Source organism: Solenopsis invicta, chromosome 8 (assembly GCF_016802725.1).
Source record: "Solenopsis invicta isolate M01_SB chromosome 8, UNIL_Sinv_3.0, whole genome shotgun sequence".
Classification (NCBI taxonomy): Eukaryota; Metazoa; Arthropoda; class Insecta; order Hymenoptera; family Formicidae; genus Solenopsis; species Solenopsis invicta.
The window spans coordinates 8069371-8085996 of record NC_052671.1 but is presented as its reverse complement, the minus strand read 5'-3'; the positions used below and the strand labels follow the sequence as shown (position 1 = coordinate 8085996).

The following is a 16626-nucleotide window of genomic DNA, read 5'->3' as shown; positions in this document are numbered from 1 at the left end:
ATATTGTAGCGCTTATCGGGTAATTGCTTCGAGCATCAGTTTCTTGAATGATATACAAAATATTTTTATGACTGTTAACGTATCATCTATATCGTCTTCGTACGTTCAACATGTGTCAAAAGCCGCTAGCTGAAGCGACCATTAAGCCTGAAAAACGAAGAGACGATAATCTTGCTGATAGAACGATCAGAGCAGCGCATCGCTTATGGCACGCGGAGCGCTTGGTGTCAAACAACACTCGGCGGAGTGGATGAGAGGCCGAATAGCATAAGAACAGACAGAGATAGAAAGAAAGAGAGCAACAAAGAGCGGAAGATCGTAGCGCGTAAAATCATCACACACGTGCGTGCAACGGCACAGAAGCACAACAGCGAATTATGTCTTCCGCTATTGTGATCACATTGACGACGGCGACAGCAGCAGCGGCGGCGGCGGCGATGGCGGCGGAGGGAACGATACTGTTTCTCGCTTCGTAAAAGCCTGAGGCACAGGGCGAGAGCAAGGATCCAAATCGTTACTGTCAGGCTGTGAGACGATACGAGCAATCAGCAACAGGCAACAGCGGCGCGCAACAACGAATCGCAAATACAGATGAGCAGAGAGCACAGATCGTGGTCGCGTTATCTTTGGCTGGTTTTGGTGGAGAACATCGACCTCTTCGTAGAACATAAGCAGAGCGAGAGACAGACACAGTGGCGGGATGAACGGTGGTGGTTTGATGCTCGGTGAAACCACGCCAATTCGAGCATTTCCGGGTCGACCGGGACGATGACTCCTCGAGACGAAAAAGCAGAGGATGATTGACCGGCGAAGCTTGAAATTTCGCAGACCCAAGCGAAATGTCGCACGATGAACGCTCCACGGCGATGATCGGGATGCTTTCTACTTTTGATTCTCTGGTTCGATTCCATTCCGACGCCGACGAATCGGTACCGCGCAGTTCGGTGAATGTGGCGAAAAATCGGTTGTGACGATTTCTTTTGGCGAATGCTCGTTGGAGATTTGCAGTCTAATCCAGAAACGAGGTAAAACGCCGAACATCGAACGTGTGATGAGATAAGCGACGATGAGGCACAATTGAGAATGCAAGTATCGAAGGCGGTCATCGTCATGGTCGACATTAGACACGAAAATCTATATAATCAAACCGATCGTGTATCCCGAAGTCTTGTCAAAATCCTTTCCAGGTCGGGCTATTCCCACTTTGATCCGTCCGATTTAGATTCCGTAAACTGGGACGAAATCATGGTTTTTGACAAACGAGTGAGAGACTCCTTTGTGTGTGAAAATCGTTCGCTCGGTCAAGCCGCGCGGGATCGACAGGACATGATAGTGCGAGACAGATAAATAATAATTGCATCGACATTCGAATACAAAAATATTGGAAAATTAGAAAGAAAGGTTTTTAATTTTCTAGAAAAATGTTATACGATGTGAGGCTGAGCATATAGGTGGGGGCTACATTAAGTATGACTAGGAATGTGATTACAAAATAATATTCATTACATATATAAAACTAAATTATATACTATATAAATAATTTTTTTTAAAAAAAAGTTAAAAAATTTTGTAAATAACATTGGCACTGAAGTTATACGTCAAGGAGATAATTGTTGCGGAAGTGTCCTGCTACTTCGTGTCATATAACAAATAGTATAGACGCAAGAATAAAAATAAGAAATATTTTCGAAATTTTTTCAAAGATTTACATTTTATCAAGTTATTGTATTAGTATTAATTAATTTTACGTTAAAATGAGATCTGTTCTTAATGGAAAATATAATGTCTAATAGTACATCTTTAATCATTTATTTTCTATTTTATTAATTTTTCTATTTACTGTCAAATTTTCAAATTCTTTTGCTTTACATCAATTCGAAAACAAGAATGGTTTTCAGAATTCGGGTAGAACGTTTAGCAAGTTCATGAAATTTAGTTTTCTGTGCGAAAACTGTTTTCTAATAAAAATCGAAGATAAGGGACAGAAAGAAAAAAATAACATTAACAAAGAGAAAGAAACAGGCAGGTGACTCGTGTAATGTAGACACGTAACGAATATGGTGGGACAACCACATGTGAGACGGTGCACGAACACCCAGACACAATGCACACGCGCACTCGCACACTTACATCTGGATGCACGATTATGATGTGACGTTTATTAATGAGTCTCTCTTGGTCGAACGAGACGGTGATGGTGGCGGTGATGGTTACCAACAAGACGTTAAACAACAGTAACGGTGATAAAAAGAGAAAGATAGAAAAAGAGGAAAAGTGTATCACAAAATGCAGTAAAAATGGTCGTGGAGGTGTGGTGACGAATGGAGAGGTACAAAAAGGTACAAACAATCAGACGGACGACGGACGAACGAACGAGCGAAATGATGGCTAAAAGAGAGAAAGCAAGGAAAATTTTTATACTCACGGCTGCCGCGTCTCTTGTCGCCGGAGAGGCTCATGGTCCTATTAAGCTCGCCCTTGGTCGCCTTCAACGCTCGTAGACCCTCCAGGATCTCCTCCGGATCCCTCATCGGTCTGGTGAACGAGCTTCGCCGCCGATCGCGATTGTAGTACACGGGCATATCGGCTTCGCACATGCTTCCACCTGCGATGAATTAAATAGGAGCGATTAGATACAATTAGCGACATCTAAGAATGATAACATCCGATGACAACGAAACATTTCAACTTTTAACTCATAAAACTCTGACTTACAGATATTCAACTCTGAAAGTTCACAATTGCTCGGAATTGTTAAATAACTAGATTGTAAATTGTTATATATGTGTTTTCATTAAAAGAAGAAAGAATGTTATGATATTATCCTTTTGCTTCTCTAATGCTTCTTTGATGCTTGCTATTTTTCACGATACTTCGCGGTGCATCGATTCCCGTTGTTTACAACGTTTACATGAGCGTCTTCTAGCTGAAGTGACGTAATCGAATAGCGATAATCGAGGAAGCTGTTACTTAAGCGTGCCAAGTGCTTCCAAGCAGCACTCGAGGTTACCCAACAATAGCATCACGGATAGTCCCACTCTATCATCTTTGAAAAGGAACAGAAGAAGGGAGAGTTTGCTTGGGGATGGTAGCCAGCAGCGGAGAACGGAACATAGTTTATTGGGTCGAGTATCCACGTACGATATCGAAAATTTCGACAAAAACATCTTTCAGAAGCTAAATTTCCAAAGTTCCAGCGTCCAAGAATTTCATTCATCTCTATTGATTGTTAGTGCGTCACATTTGTGCAAATGCGTTTAAAATCACAAAATTAAATTAAAAACACTGTATCATGGCGATTTGCTAACAGCTCATGTCTGATAAATTTTAAGTTTAGATTATTTCACACAATAAAAAAAAAAAAAGAATTTATCCGATATCTTTTCTCTGCTTATTACATCTCTTAATTTTGCATTATATGGCTACATATTAAGAATTATTAGTCAGAGTAAAATTAAAAGTTAAAATTTTCTTAAATCTCATCGTAAAAGGGGCTCGATATGACTTTTATTCATCAGATATCATTTCATTGTGATTAAAATTCTACCCTGCTATAATATTAAATATTCTCGTAATTAAGCCTCACATTAATTTCTCACTCCCGAGAGACTAATGGAAATTACTTGAGGAGGATCCTCTTACTGACGCGTGGTTGCATTTCCATTAGCGATTTCTCGAAAGGAGAAGCTGGACCGTGCAGAATCTTTTCGTGCCTGACACTCACGCTTGCTATCAGTGCCGCCCTGACTCTGGAAGCTGCTCCTGCGGCTACCCGGCAGGGATCTGCTGTAATCCCGGTTGAGCTCGTAAGGCTCAACCTCGAGTTGCTCGGACTGACTGGAACCACGTCTAGAATTGTGCCAAGCATGATCCGGATGTAGGAAACAGAACTCGGGGCTGCCGCTGTCGCTCTGCGTATCGTCGCTGTAGCTACGATCCCGCAGCTCTTTCCTGAATAATCTTTGGGCGACGTCCATCGATACCGAGCCCCGCGGTGAACAATACGGCGACTTGCCTGTTCGAAGTCCGCGTGGATCCTCCAATCGATACCTGACATTTTACAGATACTTCGATACACGAACGTTACGGATCCTCGATTCTTTGCAACTGCTGCTAATCATCATCAGTTTGCTTAGTATACAACTCGCGACATCAATCATTTTACGAATCTATTTATTATTTATGAAAAAATTTGATAAATTATTAGGTTGACAAGTTTACAATATAATTAATAATAGAGAAAAATTGTCAGTACTGACATAGGTCTTGTGCGACATTCTTTTATTTTTTGAAAATTAAACATTGCACTTTATTAATAATGATAAAAACATAATCTTCTTAGACGATGAAAGAAATAAAAATCTCATAATTCATATATAAAATCTTACTTGTTAATTCTAGTCAATTTACAATAATTGTTAAGTATTATAGCATTTGCAGTTTAGCTGGAAAAATTTGTAAATTGTTTTATCGATTTACAATCAAATACCGCATACCAAATTATGTTTACAGTTACTCAGCACAAAAAGTTTTTTTTGATCTCCGTCCTTAAAAAAAAAAAAGAATGCACTTACCAAACAGCTCTATCATTTTCAAGCGCTCGCTGAACATCGACAGTGCATTCACCAAGGAACACATTATCGCCATCGGGACAGTAATCCCAGAGAGTCACCTCGATCGCACGTTCCATCAAGCTCTCGCCATCAACTCCAGTAAAGAACAATGTAGCGTTCCAGATGGGTTTCTGGGTCGGCTCGGCTACGATAGTTTTCAGCGGAGCTGCATCGCCGCTGCGAAGGTCACAAGTGATTAATTAACCTTTCATTTTAACCGTCGAAGCATAGAGTAAACAAAAGATAAATGAAGAAAAAGAAATCAATTTGGCGAAGCTCTTGGAAAAGCAATTAAACGCGTTAACAGCGCTTACACGGAACTTCTATTAGGTATTAATCAATCTGTCATGTCCTAATTTCACATAATTTTTCTTTAGTGTCAAATTTATGGATTTTTTTCTCTTTGCATTGTACCGTTTTATAGTACGGTCAAGAATCGATTTTGCGAAAGATCAACGTGTCGGATATATTCAATCTGAAAATTTATGAGATGTCCATGGACTTACGATGGCGGAGCAAGGATAAGCTTTGCGAAAGCCTCCGGCAAGATGCCGAATCCGGTGTCTTCTCGCGTACACAGGTCATCGGCCATAAAAACCGAAACGACCAATTCTTTACGTTCCGCTTCGTACGAAACCTGGATCTGTAGGCGACCGGTCACCTGCCTCTCCTTCGCTATTTGTTCCTAAAAGATACGAAATCAATCCTAACGTTTCCAGTGCATCGTAATCCGAGGGGGGTAAAGATTTCTGAACCTGCGGATGGTGACGAACGTTCCTTGTTTTTTTTTCCGCAATCTATATGTAATTCCCAAAATAGTTGTACAGCAGATATAGCAATAAAATTTTATTACCGCAGAGCTATCAGAGAATTATTATAAAAACTCGAAAAAAAAATTTTTACGAAAATTTTTACGAATTTTTACAATAACTTCCCAATAACTTTGCAATATCAATGTTTTATTTATTCCTGTAGCTGGTCTACAATTATTTTGACTTTAAAATTTTAAAAATTTACTAACCAGTTTGTTTACAATAGTAACACGGATAAAACTCGGGAATAAAGGTATTCAGTTAAAGGTATTTAAATTTTTCAGCGGAACACATTGAAGGATTTTTTTAACGGAACCTTCGTGCTCCACTCGCGGTTGTTGAGGAGACCGAAGCAGAGTTAATTTTGCATGCAGAAGCGGTTTCGCGGTGGAGTTTTGTTGAGAAGATAAAACAAAGAAGAAGAGTGTGAGCAAACTAAGAGCAGTCCTCGAGGTTTAATTTTATTCGTGTCAAGACCCATTCCATGTCGCAGACTATACATACAGCAACTATGGGTGTGTAATCGTGTGTGTGCAGGGATGTAATCCGAGAAAAGTACTAATCTACTTCGCTTTAATTTAATTTTTATTTCACTCTTTCAAACTAGCTATTCGGACCAATAATTTTTTATAATCAATTTTCATTTATAATTAATATTTTAATTAAATGTTTAAATTAAGATTTCAAAGCTGACATTATAAATGATGTGAACAATTCCATGGTTTTTTACAATCTGGATAGATTTTGCATACAATTATAATTCTCATATATGAAATTTATACAAAAGATTTTTGAATGTAAAGTCATAAAATTTCCCACGTTTAAAAATTTAATAGAAAAATTAAAATTTAAACATCTCAATAAAGACATTGAAATTTTTAGATCTTTTAATTCTTGGAGCTTTACAATTATTAGGATTTTTTAATCTTTACACATTTTCAGATTTTTGAATTTTCGAATATAATTTCTCGATTTCATTAAAAATAGTTTGTTTTATTTAAAAAAAACGTAAAAAACCAATTATATAATTATTATGTCATTAATTTAATATTAAGCCATGAATATAATAAAATAAATAGATGTAAATAAATTTTATTTGCGTATATATATATAATATAGGCTTTTTAATTACTTTAATTAATATTATATTAAGATTAGACATTGACAAATGTAATGCCTAATTTTAACATAACATTAATTAATGCAACTAAAATTAAAAAACCTTATAATATTACAATATATATAAAAATTGTTTTTTATTATTTGTTTTAATGAGTAGCAATAAATTGTCTCAAAGAGCTAGTAATAAAATGGCACTCTATTCATTTATTAAAATTATTATTTGATATTTTTATCTCTTTAAAATAGCATCATGAAGACACGTAATTGGATTACAGTCCTGTACGTGCGATACAGTCAAGAAAAACGTTCGTTTGAAAGCAAGCCTTTGTTAATTTTCATTAACATCTCTTTTCTTTTTCTGTCACACGACCGACGATTTATATATTTTCCACTCGGTCAGTCTTCTTCTCCTCTCCTTGTATTCCTGCTCCGATGTTTCCACGACATCACTTCACGCATCTTCTCTGCATTCCGACTTTGCGTGCCTTCCCGGGTGTCCAGGCCTTTTATTATCACGAAAAAAAAAACATAAATCGTCCATCACTCTTTTTCTTTTCACGTACGGTTTTCCCGAACTGTAAGCTGATGGAATACGTATTTACAGATGTTTTTATTGAAAAAAAGGTTTCTTTCTACGCAAGCAAACAAGTGTGTATCGTCGCGACGCGCTTCTTCGGCTGCAATAAGTCATACTGACAATGACGTGCACATTAGAAATAGTATATCTGTTATGCAATTTGCTGTCTGCCATTTAGAATTACAACAATTTGAGAAAAAATAAGTTTACCATTGCTTTGCGTTCTCTCCCAAAGGAAATTGTTTATGCAAATTGATCGTACCTATTGCTGTTCCATTTAAATGAAAGTTGAAACCAATTGATATCATAGCTCCAATGTTATTTCATGTGAAACATTAGTTTTCGGGAATAGGATACGAATTCGTAATGTAAATATAAATCTAATATCCTAATTTCAAAACTGAAATTTGATACAGTGTGGTAATTCTAATGGCTAAACTTTCGGATGGTATGCTAATTTCAAAATTATATTTGTAACGTAGTCAATTTTTAGATAAAGTGATATTTACGAAAAAGAGTTCGAAAGATACAAGTAGCAGTAATTTTGATTAATTAGCAAATTTAGAGAAATTGAATCTTGAAAATTATGCCAAAAGTTACAGTAAATAAAATTCCAAGCTAGAATCGAGAGAACTGTATAGTATTGCTATAAATTTATTAATATTTACACGAAAATTTGCAAACATTTATTAATAGATGTGTAATCATTGCAATATATTTTTAAAATCATATCGTTCAAAATGAAAAATGGCAAATACAACATGAAAAGATAATTAATGATCATAAGACGGCCGAGATTATGCTTCGAGATTATTTTTACGAATAATCTCGGTTAACAGGTGCGGTCTCTCGGTAATGGGAATAGAAAAGTTATCGCGGATGAAAGCGGGCGAGGATGGGGGAATCTTTTTAGCCCGATTTAAAGTAGAAAGTGAAAAATGAATTTTAATGAGGATGACGATGAGATTCCGGGAAGAAATCACGAAAATAATCTAACCCCCAACTTTACTATCTCTTCCCATTATCTTTTCGCATAATAATCTTACATGTTTAAAATAGGATTGTCGCGTACAAGTTTCACCGCTTCGGTAATCACGTTGAATTTAATGAAAATTATCAATCAAGTATTAAAAAATAAAAAAATTCTCTTGGAAAATTATTTTGCTTTTTGCGCGAGCTGCTTATGAAAACGTTTCCCAAACGCTGCACGTTAATTATAAATTAAATTTTCGAACGATCGATTATTACTAATATCATTCATTATTCATGACACTCTGTTTTCGAGATCGAGTTTATCAAACGTTTTCCCGATGCATCGATATACCGTTTCGCTTTGGAGTTACACGTGCATAAATTCTTTTGAAGCCGAAGAAGAGCCGTTGCGACAAGCATTTATGTACAATGTCAGTCTACGGTTGTTTCCAAAGCGCGCATTTCCCCAGTATAACAATCGGCCAGCATTGTGATACGTTTCGCAACACCGTTCTCCCGCCTCCCCCTTTTCCCCCTGGGAAAATTCATTCTCGACGTATCCGATGGAAGTGCGTCCATTAAATCTGCGCTTGTGCACATACCTCCCCCGGTTGTCGGCGTATACATATACCAGGGAAAAGCGAGAATGTAACAACAACCAAACGCCCGCATTTTCCATCCGAGCGATCCGCGCGCTTGTTTCGTCGTTATCGTCAAAGATTATCGGCTTCGTCGCTCCGTAACGGTCCCGAACGGTCGTCAAACATTGGATAAAAACGCACGCATTCGAGCAAAGGTAAAAAATCAAACGGACGCGGAGCCGTTGAATTCTCGTTTATATTTATTTACCGCGTGCTCGCCGAGCGCGTTGCATATCGATGGGACGTTGAATGAATTGTCGATCATACTGCCGTCGATAGCTAGTCGCAGCATCCCAATTGCGAGCGCGCGCCACGAGCGATACCTCTCGCAAAGATGACAATGCGCTCGGACGTTTGGCATTTGTGCATCACTCAGGACGAGTTTGGTGTTCGTGTGTCTGCGCTCGCAACCAAAATTAAGGGCAGCGGACAGATAAGGAGGGGTGGAAAAAATGACAAAGAAAGAAAAAGAAAGACAGAGAGCCATACATATGTGTGTGTATGTAGAGCGAGAGAGAGGTTGGTATACGATCTATGAACTGAAATATCACTCAGCTAAACAACGAGACAGCCAAAGACGTTACGGAGAGAATTGGGAGAGAGAAAGAAAGACAGACAGAGAGAAAGAGAGAGAGAGAAAGGTGAGAAAAACGAGCCGCCAAGGAGGAAAGAAACGCTAGCGTACAACTAGAATTCGTGCCAGTTGGGAGAGAGTAGCGTGGAGGACCAATATGCTAAACTTGCTCAACATGGACAACTTACATTTCATGTCTTTTTCATTTCTCTTTCGTCTCAGCGGATTGTCTAGTTCTTTTTTTTTCTTTTTTTTTTTGGTTTCTGATCGTTACAGATCTTTTTGTCTTTACACACGGTGCGGTCAGCTTTTATCAGCGGGTATATACAGGGAGACATACAGTTGCGTATATATATGCATGTATATATATATATGTATAATATAAAGAAACGTAGATGACATCGAGTATGTACATTCGTATGGGTGGAAGTAACGGATTTACTTAAAGTAACGTAGAGCAAAGAGACGGAGCAGAGATGTGTAGAGATCCAGAGAGGAGTCTTCCAGAGAGGAGTCTCGTGTAAGTCCATCGTACATCGGGATGAGCGAGAAGAGACAAAGATTCAGAGACAAAGAGACAGAGGAGATAGGGGGCGGGGGAGAGAGAAAGAGAGAGAAGAGAGAAAGAATGAGAACGAGATAGTGGGGGAGGCGGTGGGGGGAAAGGGGTACGAGATACATTGTAACTGAGCGAGATACATCTAAACGTAAAAGAGAAACGGAGGAGCTGTGCAAAAATGTGATAAGGGGGAGAAAGAAACAGTTAGAGAGAGAGAGAGTGAGAGACAGAGCGGTGTTGAAACGAAGATGGATATACATTTATACATATATATGATCTTTCTCTGGCAGGGTAAATTACGTAAAGAAAGATCGAGTGCCACAGCCTCCGTGTATGCATATAGTCGAGCTTCTCCGCGAGAATCTCCTTTAGCTATTTCCGCCGTTTCTCCTTTCCATTCAGGCTTTTGAGACCGCTCTTTCGAGAACACGAGGTAGTAGAGGACGTGCCTCATCGCGAATCCAGGCTTTAAATTATACCGAGAAAATCTGGAACAGTGTCCAGCAGCTTTGCCAGGAGAAATTAAAGAGCGTAACGCACATATAAATGTATATACGTGTACGTATTTTATTAGCAATTTATAGAGAGAAATGTAAACGTGACTTTCTGTAAAGCAAACCTCTTTGAAATGTCATTGTAAATGCGGTATTACCCATATTTGCAAAATAACTCTCTTCCTTTATCGAGCGTGCATTTATTTCGAAAATTATACCAAAGTAAAATGGTAAATACGAAATAAATAAGCGACGTAACGCTACATTTAATAATATTCCGCGTTTTCACGTGTGCCACGCATCCGATAAATCCGTTGAACTTGAAAATATGTATATTCAAGTGCTAAACGATAGTCGGCTGCGATATTCAACTGGGTGAGAACAAAATCGTTCCAGCAAGCGTTTCACGGAAAACGTTTGAGGTTCCGATATTAATTGTAACAGACGGTTAACAAGAATAAACAACATCTCGCTCGACACTATTCCATTCCTGTTTTTTTTCTTTTTATCAAGCTGTCGAAAAAGTAAAGGTCGCCGGCCAAGTTCGGAGCCAAAGTGAGAAATTCGACATTCGCGACAGTGCTTCGCGACGGTGATCGCTTCCAGGCGATTTTAATCCGCGCGAAAATCAACAATGAAGCAAAGAAAGGAGAACAGCAACGACACAACTCGCCCCAACTGACACTTTCGTTTTCTTGCGCTGCGCGTTTTTCTTTTCTTTTTTCTTTTTTTCTTTCTCGAATCTTGCTCTCGTTGCACGTTGCGCCTTTATTGTAGCAACACGTCTTGCCACTCTGACGTGAAAAGCGAAAAGTGAAAAGCGTGACATTCGTTCTCTCTCACACGAAAGCGACGGGCACGCTCGCGCGCGCTGTCTTTCATTTCCTTCTTTTCCTTTTGCCCCATCGCGTACGTACGTCGCTAAAGGATCCCGCAGGACGCGCGAACGTCACTATCATCCAATTTTATGATCCGATTTTAAATACTCTGCAAAGGGACTCAAAGATGCTGCACGGCGATTTCCGTCGAGCGCGAGTGAGCTTCCTTAATTCTCAGCCTCATGCTGCCTCGCCTCATTAAAAAAGCATAAATTAAAAATGAGAGGTACACTTAAAATGCGCGAACGTAGCTTTAGGAAAGGGCGCGATTAACATCGTAAGCTTCAAGTCCGTTTACAAAGTAACACGACGTACGAAGTCGATGAATGCCGTTATCGTAGAGCTCGCGCTGGAAGAGTCGACAGATCTCATGCCTATTAGCCCTAGAAGTGCTACACGCTATTAATAGTTATAAAATTTATATACGATCAATCTATTATATTTTCCACACAGATACGTCGTACAGCAAATCTTATTATATCGCTTAATAAACAACAGCTTGCAGAAATCCCTATATTTCCGCCTCGGTAAGATTAAGCTTCTTCTTTTTTTTTTTTTATTTCAATCTCTCTACGTTAACAAAGTTCTGACTCACGTCATTACTCGCTAAAGGCGTTTAGAATCGACGCTGCAACATCGGAAACGAAGAGGTATCGGCCCTTACACGCGCGAGCTCTAAGAACTGCCAAAGTAATAATGGTACACAACTTAGAGGCACCGTCTATATATTCGTCTTGCTCCTCTCGCGAATTCCACCATCGACGAGACATACAAGGGCGCGAACAGAGACAGAACTTTCGGTATACAACGTAGATTTGTGTTTCTTATATGGCAATAAGATATCGCACTCTCGTCAAACTGTCCCGATTATCAATGAACTCTGTTGATTTTGGAGAAATCGTTATTTCAAATGTTTTACATAATTTTACAGTGTAAATTTCACTCTCTGTTTCTGCGTCTTAAATATATGTAGTAAAGATTAGATATAAAATAAATAAAATATAAGAAAGAGAGAGAGAGAGAGAGAGAAAAAGAATTTACTGCACCGACACAAGGAACAGGCTCCCAATCAGTTCTTCTCTGATTTTAAAATAAAATTTGATAGGTTTGTAGAGGGGGTAAAAATATATACATTCTTTATTGGCAATTAAAACGTGTGTAAGGGGCGAAATTTGTATTCTTTCGAAGTTCTGTACATTTTATACATTTATGAAATTACGCTAGCATGCTTCGTTCAGAAATTATAGCTAAAAATTTAATTAATCTTCAAGAATTGATTTCACCCCTTAAATGTGCTCGGTTGTGGATAAAAAAATTCTTATTAAATTTTTACTCTTACGAATTCACCAAATTTCATTAAAGTTAGAGAGATACATACGAGAGCTTGTTCTTGTGAAATATATTAAAGAAACCCAGTGAGCAGAATATTTAAAATTGATGCATAATACAACATTGAGATATCTTTCAGAGTTCTTTATTGAACGATTACGCGGAAGATATTTATCATTTCGTCGTATTTTATCTCACTGGCGAAAAACAAACTCGAGCGAATTGCCTTTTCATTGTAATTTAATCGATGCCATCAAGATTTTCCTTAAAGACTAATGTACAGTATGTTTTTTGCCTTTTGTTTCTTGCTTTTCGACTGTTACCTTTTTATTACGCACTATTTTAATGACAAACCTATTTTTTGTCACACGTTTCTTGTCTCTTTCGGAGTTCGTCAGCTTTTATCTCGCCAATGTCAACAAAACATTATGTGTAAAGAGGCAAAAAGGCAACAGGTAAAAAGCAAATAATGAAAAAAGAAAAGAGCACATTGTAGATTTATCTTTAGCGTCTCAAACAAGCCATTGCGCTTTGTTTTTCCGCGTGTCGCGTATAGGACGCGCCAAGTTGAAAAGACTATCACGTGATCGAGTTCAGTATAATAAATCAGAGGGTCGATTGTGTATTATGCAACTCTTAATGAGAATTACAAAAATAAATAAATTTACTAAAATATTTATAAATTTTATTATCAAAATTTAATGGATTTGCTCACTTTTGTAATTTTCATTCAATTCATGTGATACACAATCGATCCTCAGTGTCAAAGGATCAATTGTGTATCACAGAAATTGAATAAAGTCAAGATGACGTCTACACTCGTTTTTTACTTGAACAAATACGTAACACGTGTTTGCACAAACTTTTTTTATGTAGACAAACATGTGAAATATGTAAACTATTGTAAATTAGATAATATAGAGTAAAATAGAAAAAAAGTAATTAAGTTTTAAAATTGTTAATATGTATATCTGATTTCAATATATTAAATGTAAAACTATATAATATTAAAAACATTAAGAAGATAAAGAAAATGCAAAAGTCTGTGCTTCCCTTTGCTTCTCTTGATAATAGGTAATTTATAAATTATAAAATACCTATATAAAATAGGTGTGTGTGTGTGTGTGTGTGTGTGTCAATATATATTATTTAAAAATTAACATCTTATCTAACTTGAAGCTTCCTTTCCGCGTTTCCGATTGGTTATAAATTTGCTCATTTAATAATTATTTAATTTATTAATTAATTTAAATATAATTAGATAAATGGTTACTTAATATAATTATTTTATCAAATAATTACATAACTGTTTAACTAATATAAATATTTATTAAATTAACAAATGAACAGCTGTGGAAAAAAGAAGACGCGCTATCTAGTAAATTATAAAATACTCATACACGCAAGAAACATGCACAAAAGCATGCCCACACATACGTACACATACACACACACACGCGCGCGCGCGCATTTTTTACAATTTATATAAATTGTCTATTACCAAGAGAAGTATTATAATTGCAGTCAGAGTTGTGTGTTTTACGCGTAAAATATAATTAGTCTTACCTACTTACGTAACCTTCGACCACCTACCTACTTAAAGGTTAAGTATGTCTCTCGCTGCCGAAGCTACGTTTCACGCTTCGCTCGACTGGACTGGCGTTCGGAAAAATCCGCTTTTCAACACGATTATTTCGCAAAACGTCGAATCGAGCGATGCGATAGCGTCGCGACGCCAAATGGTACATATGTACATACATACGTACTCGGCCGCCGAGCATTTCGAAGGCGTTCTTATTTGTGTTCGCGTTCGCCGAACGCGCCGGACATCGAAACGAATCGAGACGTCGTTCATCGAGGGAGTGATCGAGATCGATAGTATCGAGGCACGGGGCGAGCGGCATGGGTGGAGAGGGGGGGGGGAGCGAGCTGCATTGCCCTCCCCGTCCTCCGCCATGTTTACTCGCAGCGCGTCGTCGTTTCTCGCAAATGTTCGACGTCCTCGCGGCGCGTCGTTTCTCATTGTTTTCATTATTTTCGCCGACGCGCTACGTCACGTTTCCCGGTATTTTCACGGCCGAGTACGCAACAAGCTTTCGAGGTGTCGAAAATCCTGGCTCGCGACCGTCCTACGGTTCATCATTCACGTTCGACGCGCCAACGGTGCCGGGGTCTGTCTCTATCGCTCGTGGGTTGGAACAGGACCCACTAGTGCCTCTGACAATGAGCGCGAATCGGTCTTAGCGTTTACGCCGGATCGTGTGTGCGCGATACGAACGGTATCTTTTTCGTATGGACTCCTCGCTCCTCGTCGAGAGCCCTGAACTGTAGACTAGAGATTTGTTCGCGTCGCGTGCCCCAAGAGCATTCGGATCACTTGGATCACTTGGATCACTTTTATCACCAATCGCAGCATTAGAGCTAATGCTGCGATTGGTGATAAAAGTGATCCAAGTGATCCAAGTGCTCTCGGAGCATGCGACGCGAACAAACCTTAGGACAACCGAGCTCTCTGGCGATTCGGTGCTCAACGATCGTGAATCCGTGACGTTTAATTGAAGACTCGGAAATCTAAAGGTCACACAATTGAGAAAAAGAAGAAGAGCGGCCCGAGTACGTGTGTCTATTCATTAGCGGGCACCGAGGAGGAGGAGGAGGAGGAGGAGCACCGAGATCCGGGGAATCCGACGATATCTACGGGCGCGTTACAGTGATTTTCCTCGCACGTTCATTAGACGAGACAATTGCGCGCATTATTCCGCAACGCTCCAGGTAAGTTCTCACCGCTGTGTACACTATATTGCGAATGCCGAAGTGTGAAATAAATCAGCGGACGATTGTTTACTGTGCTAACGAGCTGAACGCGATCACGAATCTTTATCTTTTTCTAAGATAAAGTTAGCAGGCTTTTGTCACTAAGCCGTTCTTCCCAATAGGCAAGAGACATTAAAGCAACATTTAGCAATGTTGATATCACGCACTTGTAAGCGTTTTAAAATAATATTGCTGACTTTTTTTTACTTTCTTTGAAATGTTTTAAAAACGTTATCTCTAATCTAGTCACGAGCAGAGTTGATATTAATGTTGTATAACGTTAAATAAAATATATTTGAATACGTTACATTTTATTTAACATCGTTGTATAATAACATAATTATAGTAATGATTTTATGCTTACTGGGGTAGTGCTGAACAATAATAATTTGTATAAGCGGGAGATTATAAAAATTAAAAATTCGATAACTTTACTAAATTTGGTAATAGCTGCTAAATCTTTTTTTCAATGCAATGTAATTGTTTTAATGATCCAACATAATTATTTTCATATCTGTATTATCAACCAAATTGTTCTTTCAGTGCGACAGTGAGTGCAATGAGAAACATTAAAGAGCATTGAGGATAACTGAGGAACGGCGAAGAGCTCGAGGAACATTATTGAGCACCGAGGTTGTACATCTAGCGAGATCTATATTGAGGTAATGTAGAATATTCGCATGTTATTTGTTGTTTGATTATATTTGTACAAGTACTTACGAGGTAGGAAAAATGCCATATTTTTTTATAAAGTTTGTGCCAGTAATAAAATCGGTATTTTCCAAAAAAAAAACCGGCAGAAACTTTTTTCTATCAAAGACGATAAAATAAATGGAAAACGGCGAGAGAGTATTGTCAACTGAAAAACATCTGTTCCAATTCAAGTTTTATCCGAAATGAAAGCTGTAACAGGTTATAAGAATCGACATTGTAAATTAATTAGTTTTTGTTACAAGCTGTTGAGCAGTAAATGCGAAACAATTATATAGATACAAATTTTTAATTCTGTTACTATTATGTTTTTCCTGTGAAATTAAAAATTAATATAAAATTTAGCAACAATTGTATCTCCGAAATTTTTGTTAAGAAAAGTATTTCGCAAATTAAAATTACTATAATTGAAATTAAAAAGACTATTATTACAAAGTTTAATTATTATTAAGAAAATAAAAATTCTAACGAAATTGGATTCGACTCCTCGTTCTTAAAAAAATTAATCGCTACAGCTCGAAAAGATGAGC

The 16626-nt window shown here is 38.0% G+C and overlaps 1 protein-coding gene and 1 long non-coding RNA gene across 6 annotated transcripts in view; one reads left to right on the top strand and one right to left on the bottom strand.

The window, feature by feature from the left end:
- The window catches only part of LOC105207975 (regulating synaptic membrane exocytosis protein 2), a 197256-nt gene that overhangs the window by 16608 nt on the left and 164022 nt on the right, over nucleotides 1-16626 (bottom strand). For all 5 annotated transcript variants that reach the window (XR_003268193.2, XM_026130152.2, XM_026130151.2 and 2 more), the window contains exons 16-19: nucleotides 5120-5298; nucleotides 4575-4790; nucleotides 3725-4050; nucleotides 2426-2605 (exon numbers count right to left, since the gene is read on the bottom strand). Coding sequence is in view for 4 of the 5 variants with exons in the window: in XM_026130152.2 (XP_025985937.1) it covers nucleotides 2426-2605; nucleotides 3725-4050; nucleotides 4575-4790; nucleotides 5120-5298 (901 nt within the window). In the remaining variant the exon portion in view is untranslated. The remainder of the gene's footprint in view (nucleotides 1-2425; nucleotides 2606-3724; nucleotides 4051-4574; nucleotides 4791-5119; nucleotides 5299-16626) is intronic.
- Nucleotides 15030-16626, top strand: part of LOC105207974 — a 171475-nt gene continuing 169878 nt past the window's right edge. Inside the window, exons 1-2 of the long non-coding RNA XR_005575460.1 lie at nucleotides 15030-15343; nucleotides 15929-16047. This is a non-coding gene — a long non-coding RNA (uncharacterized LOC105207974). The remainder of the gene's footprint in view (nucleotides 15344-15928; nucleotides 16048-16626) is intronic.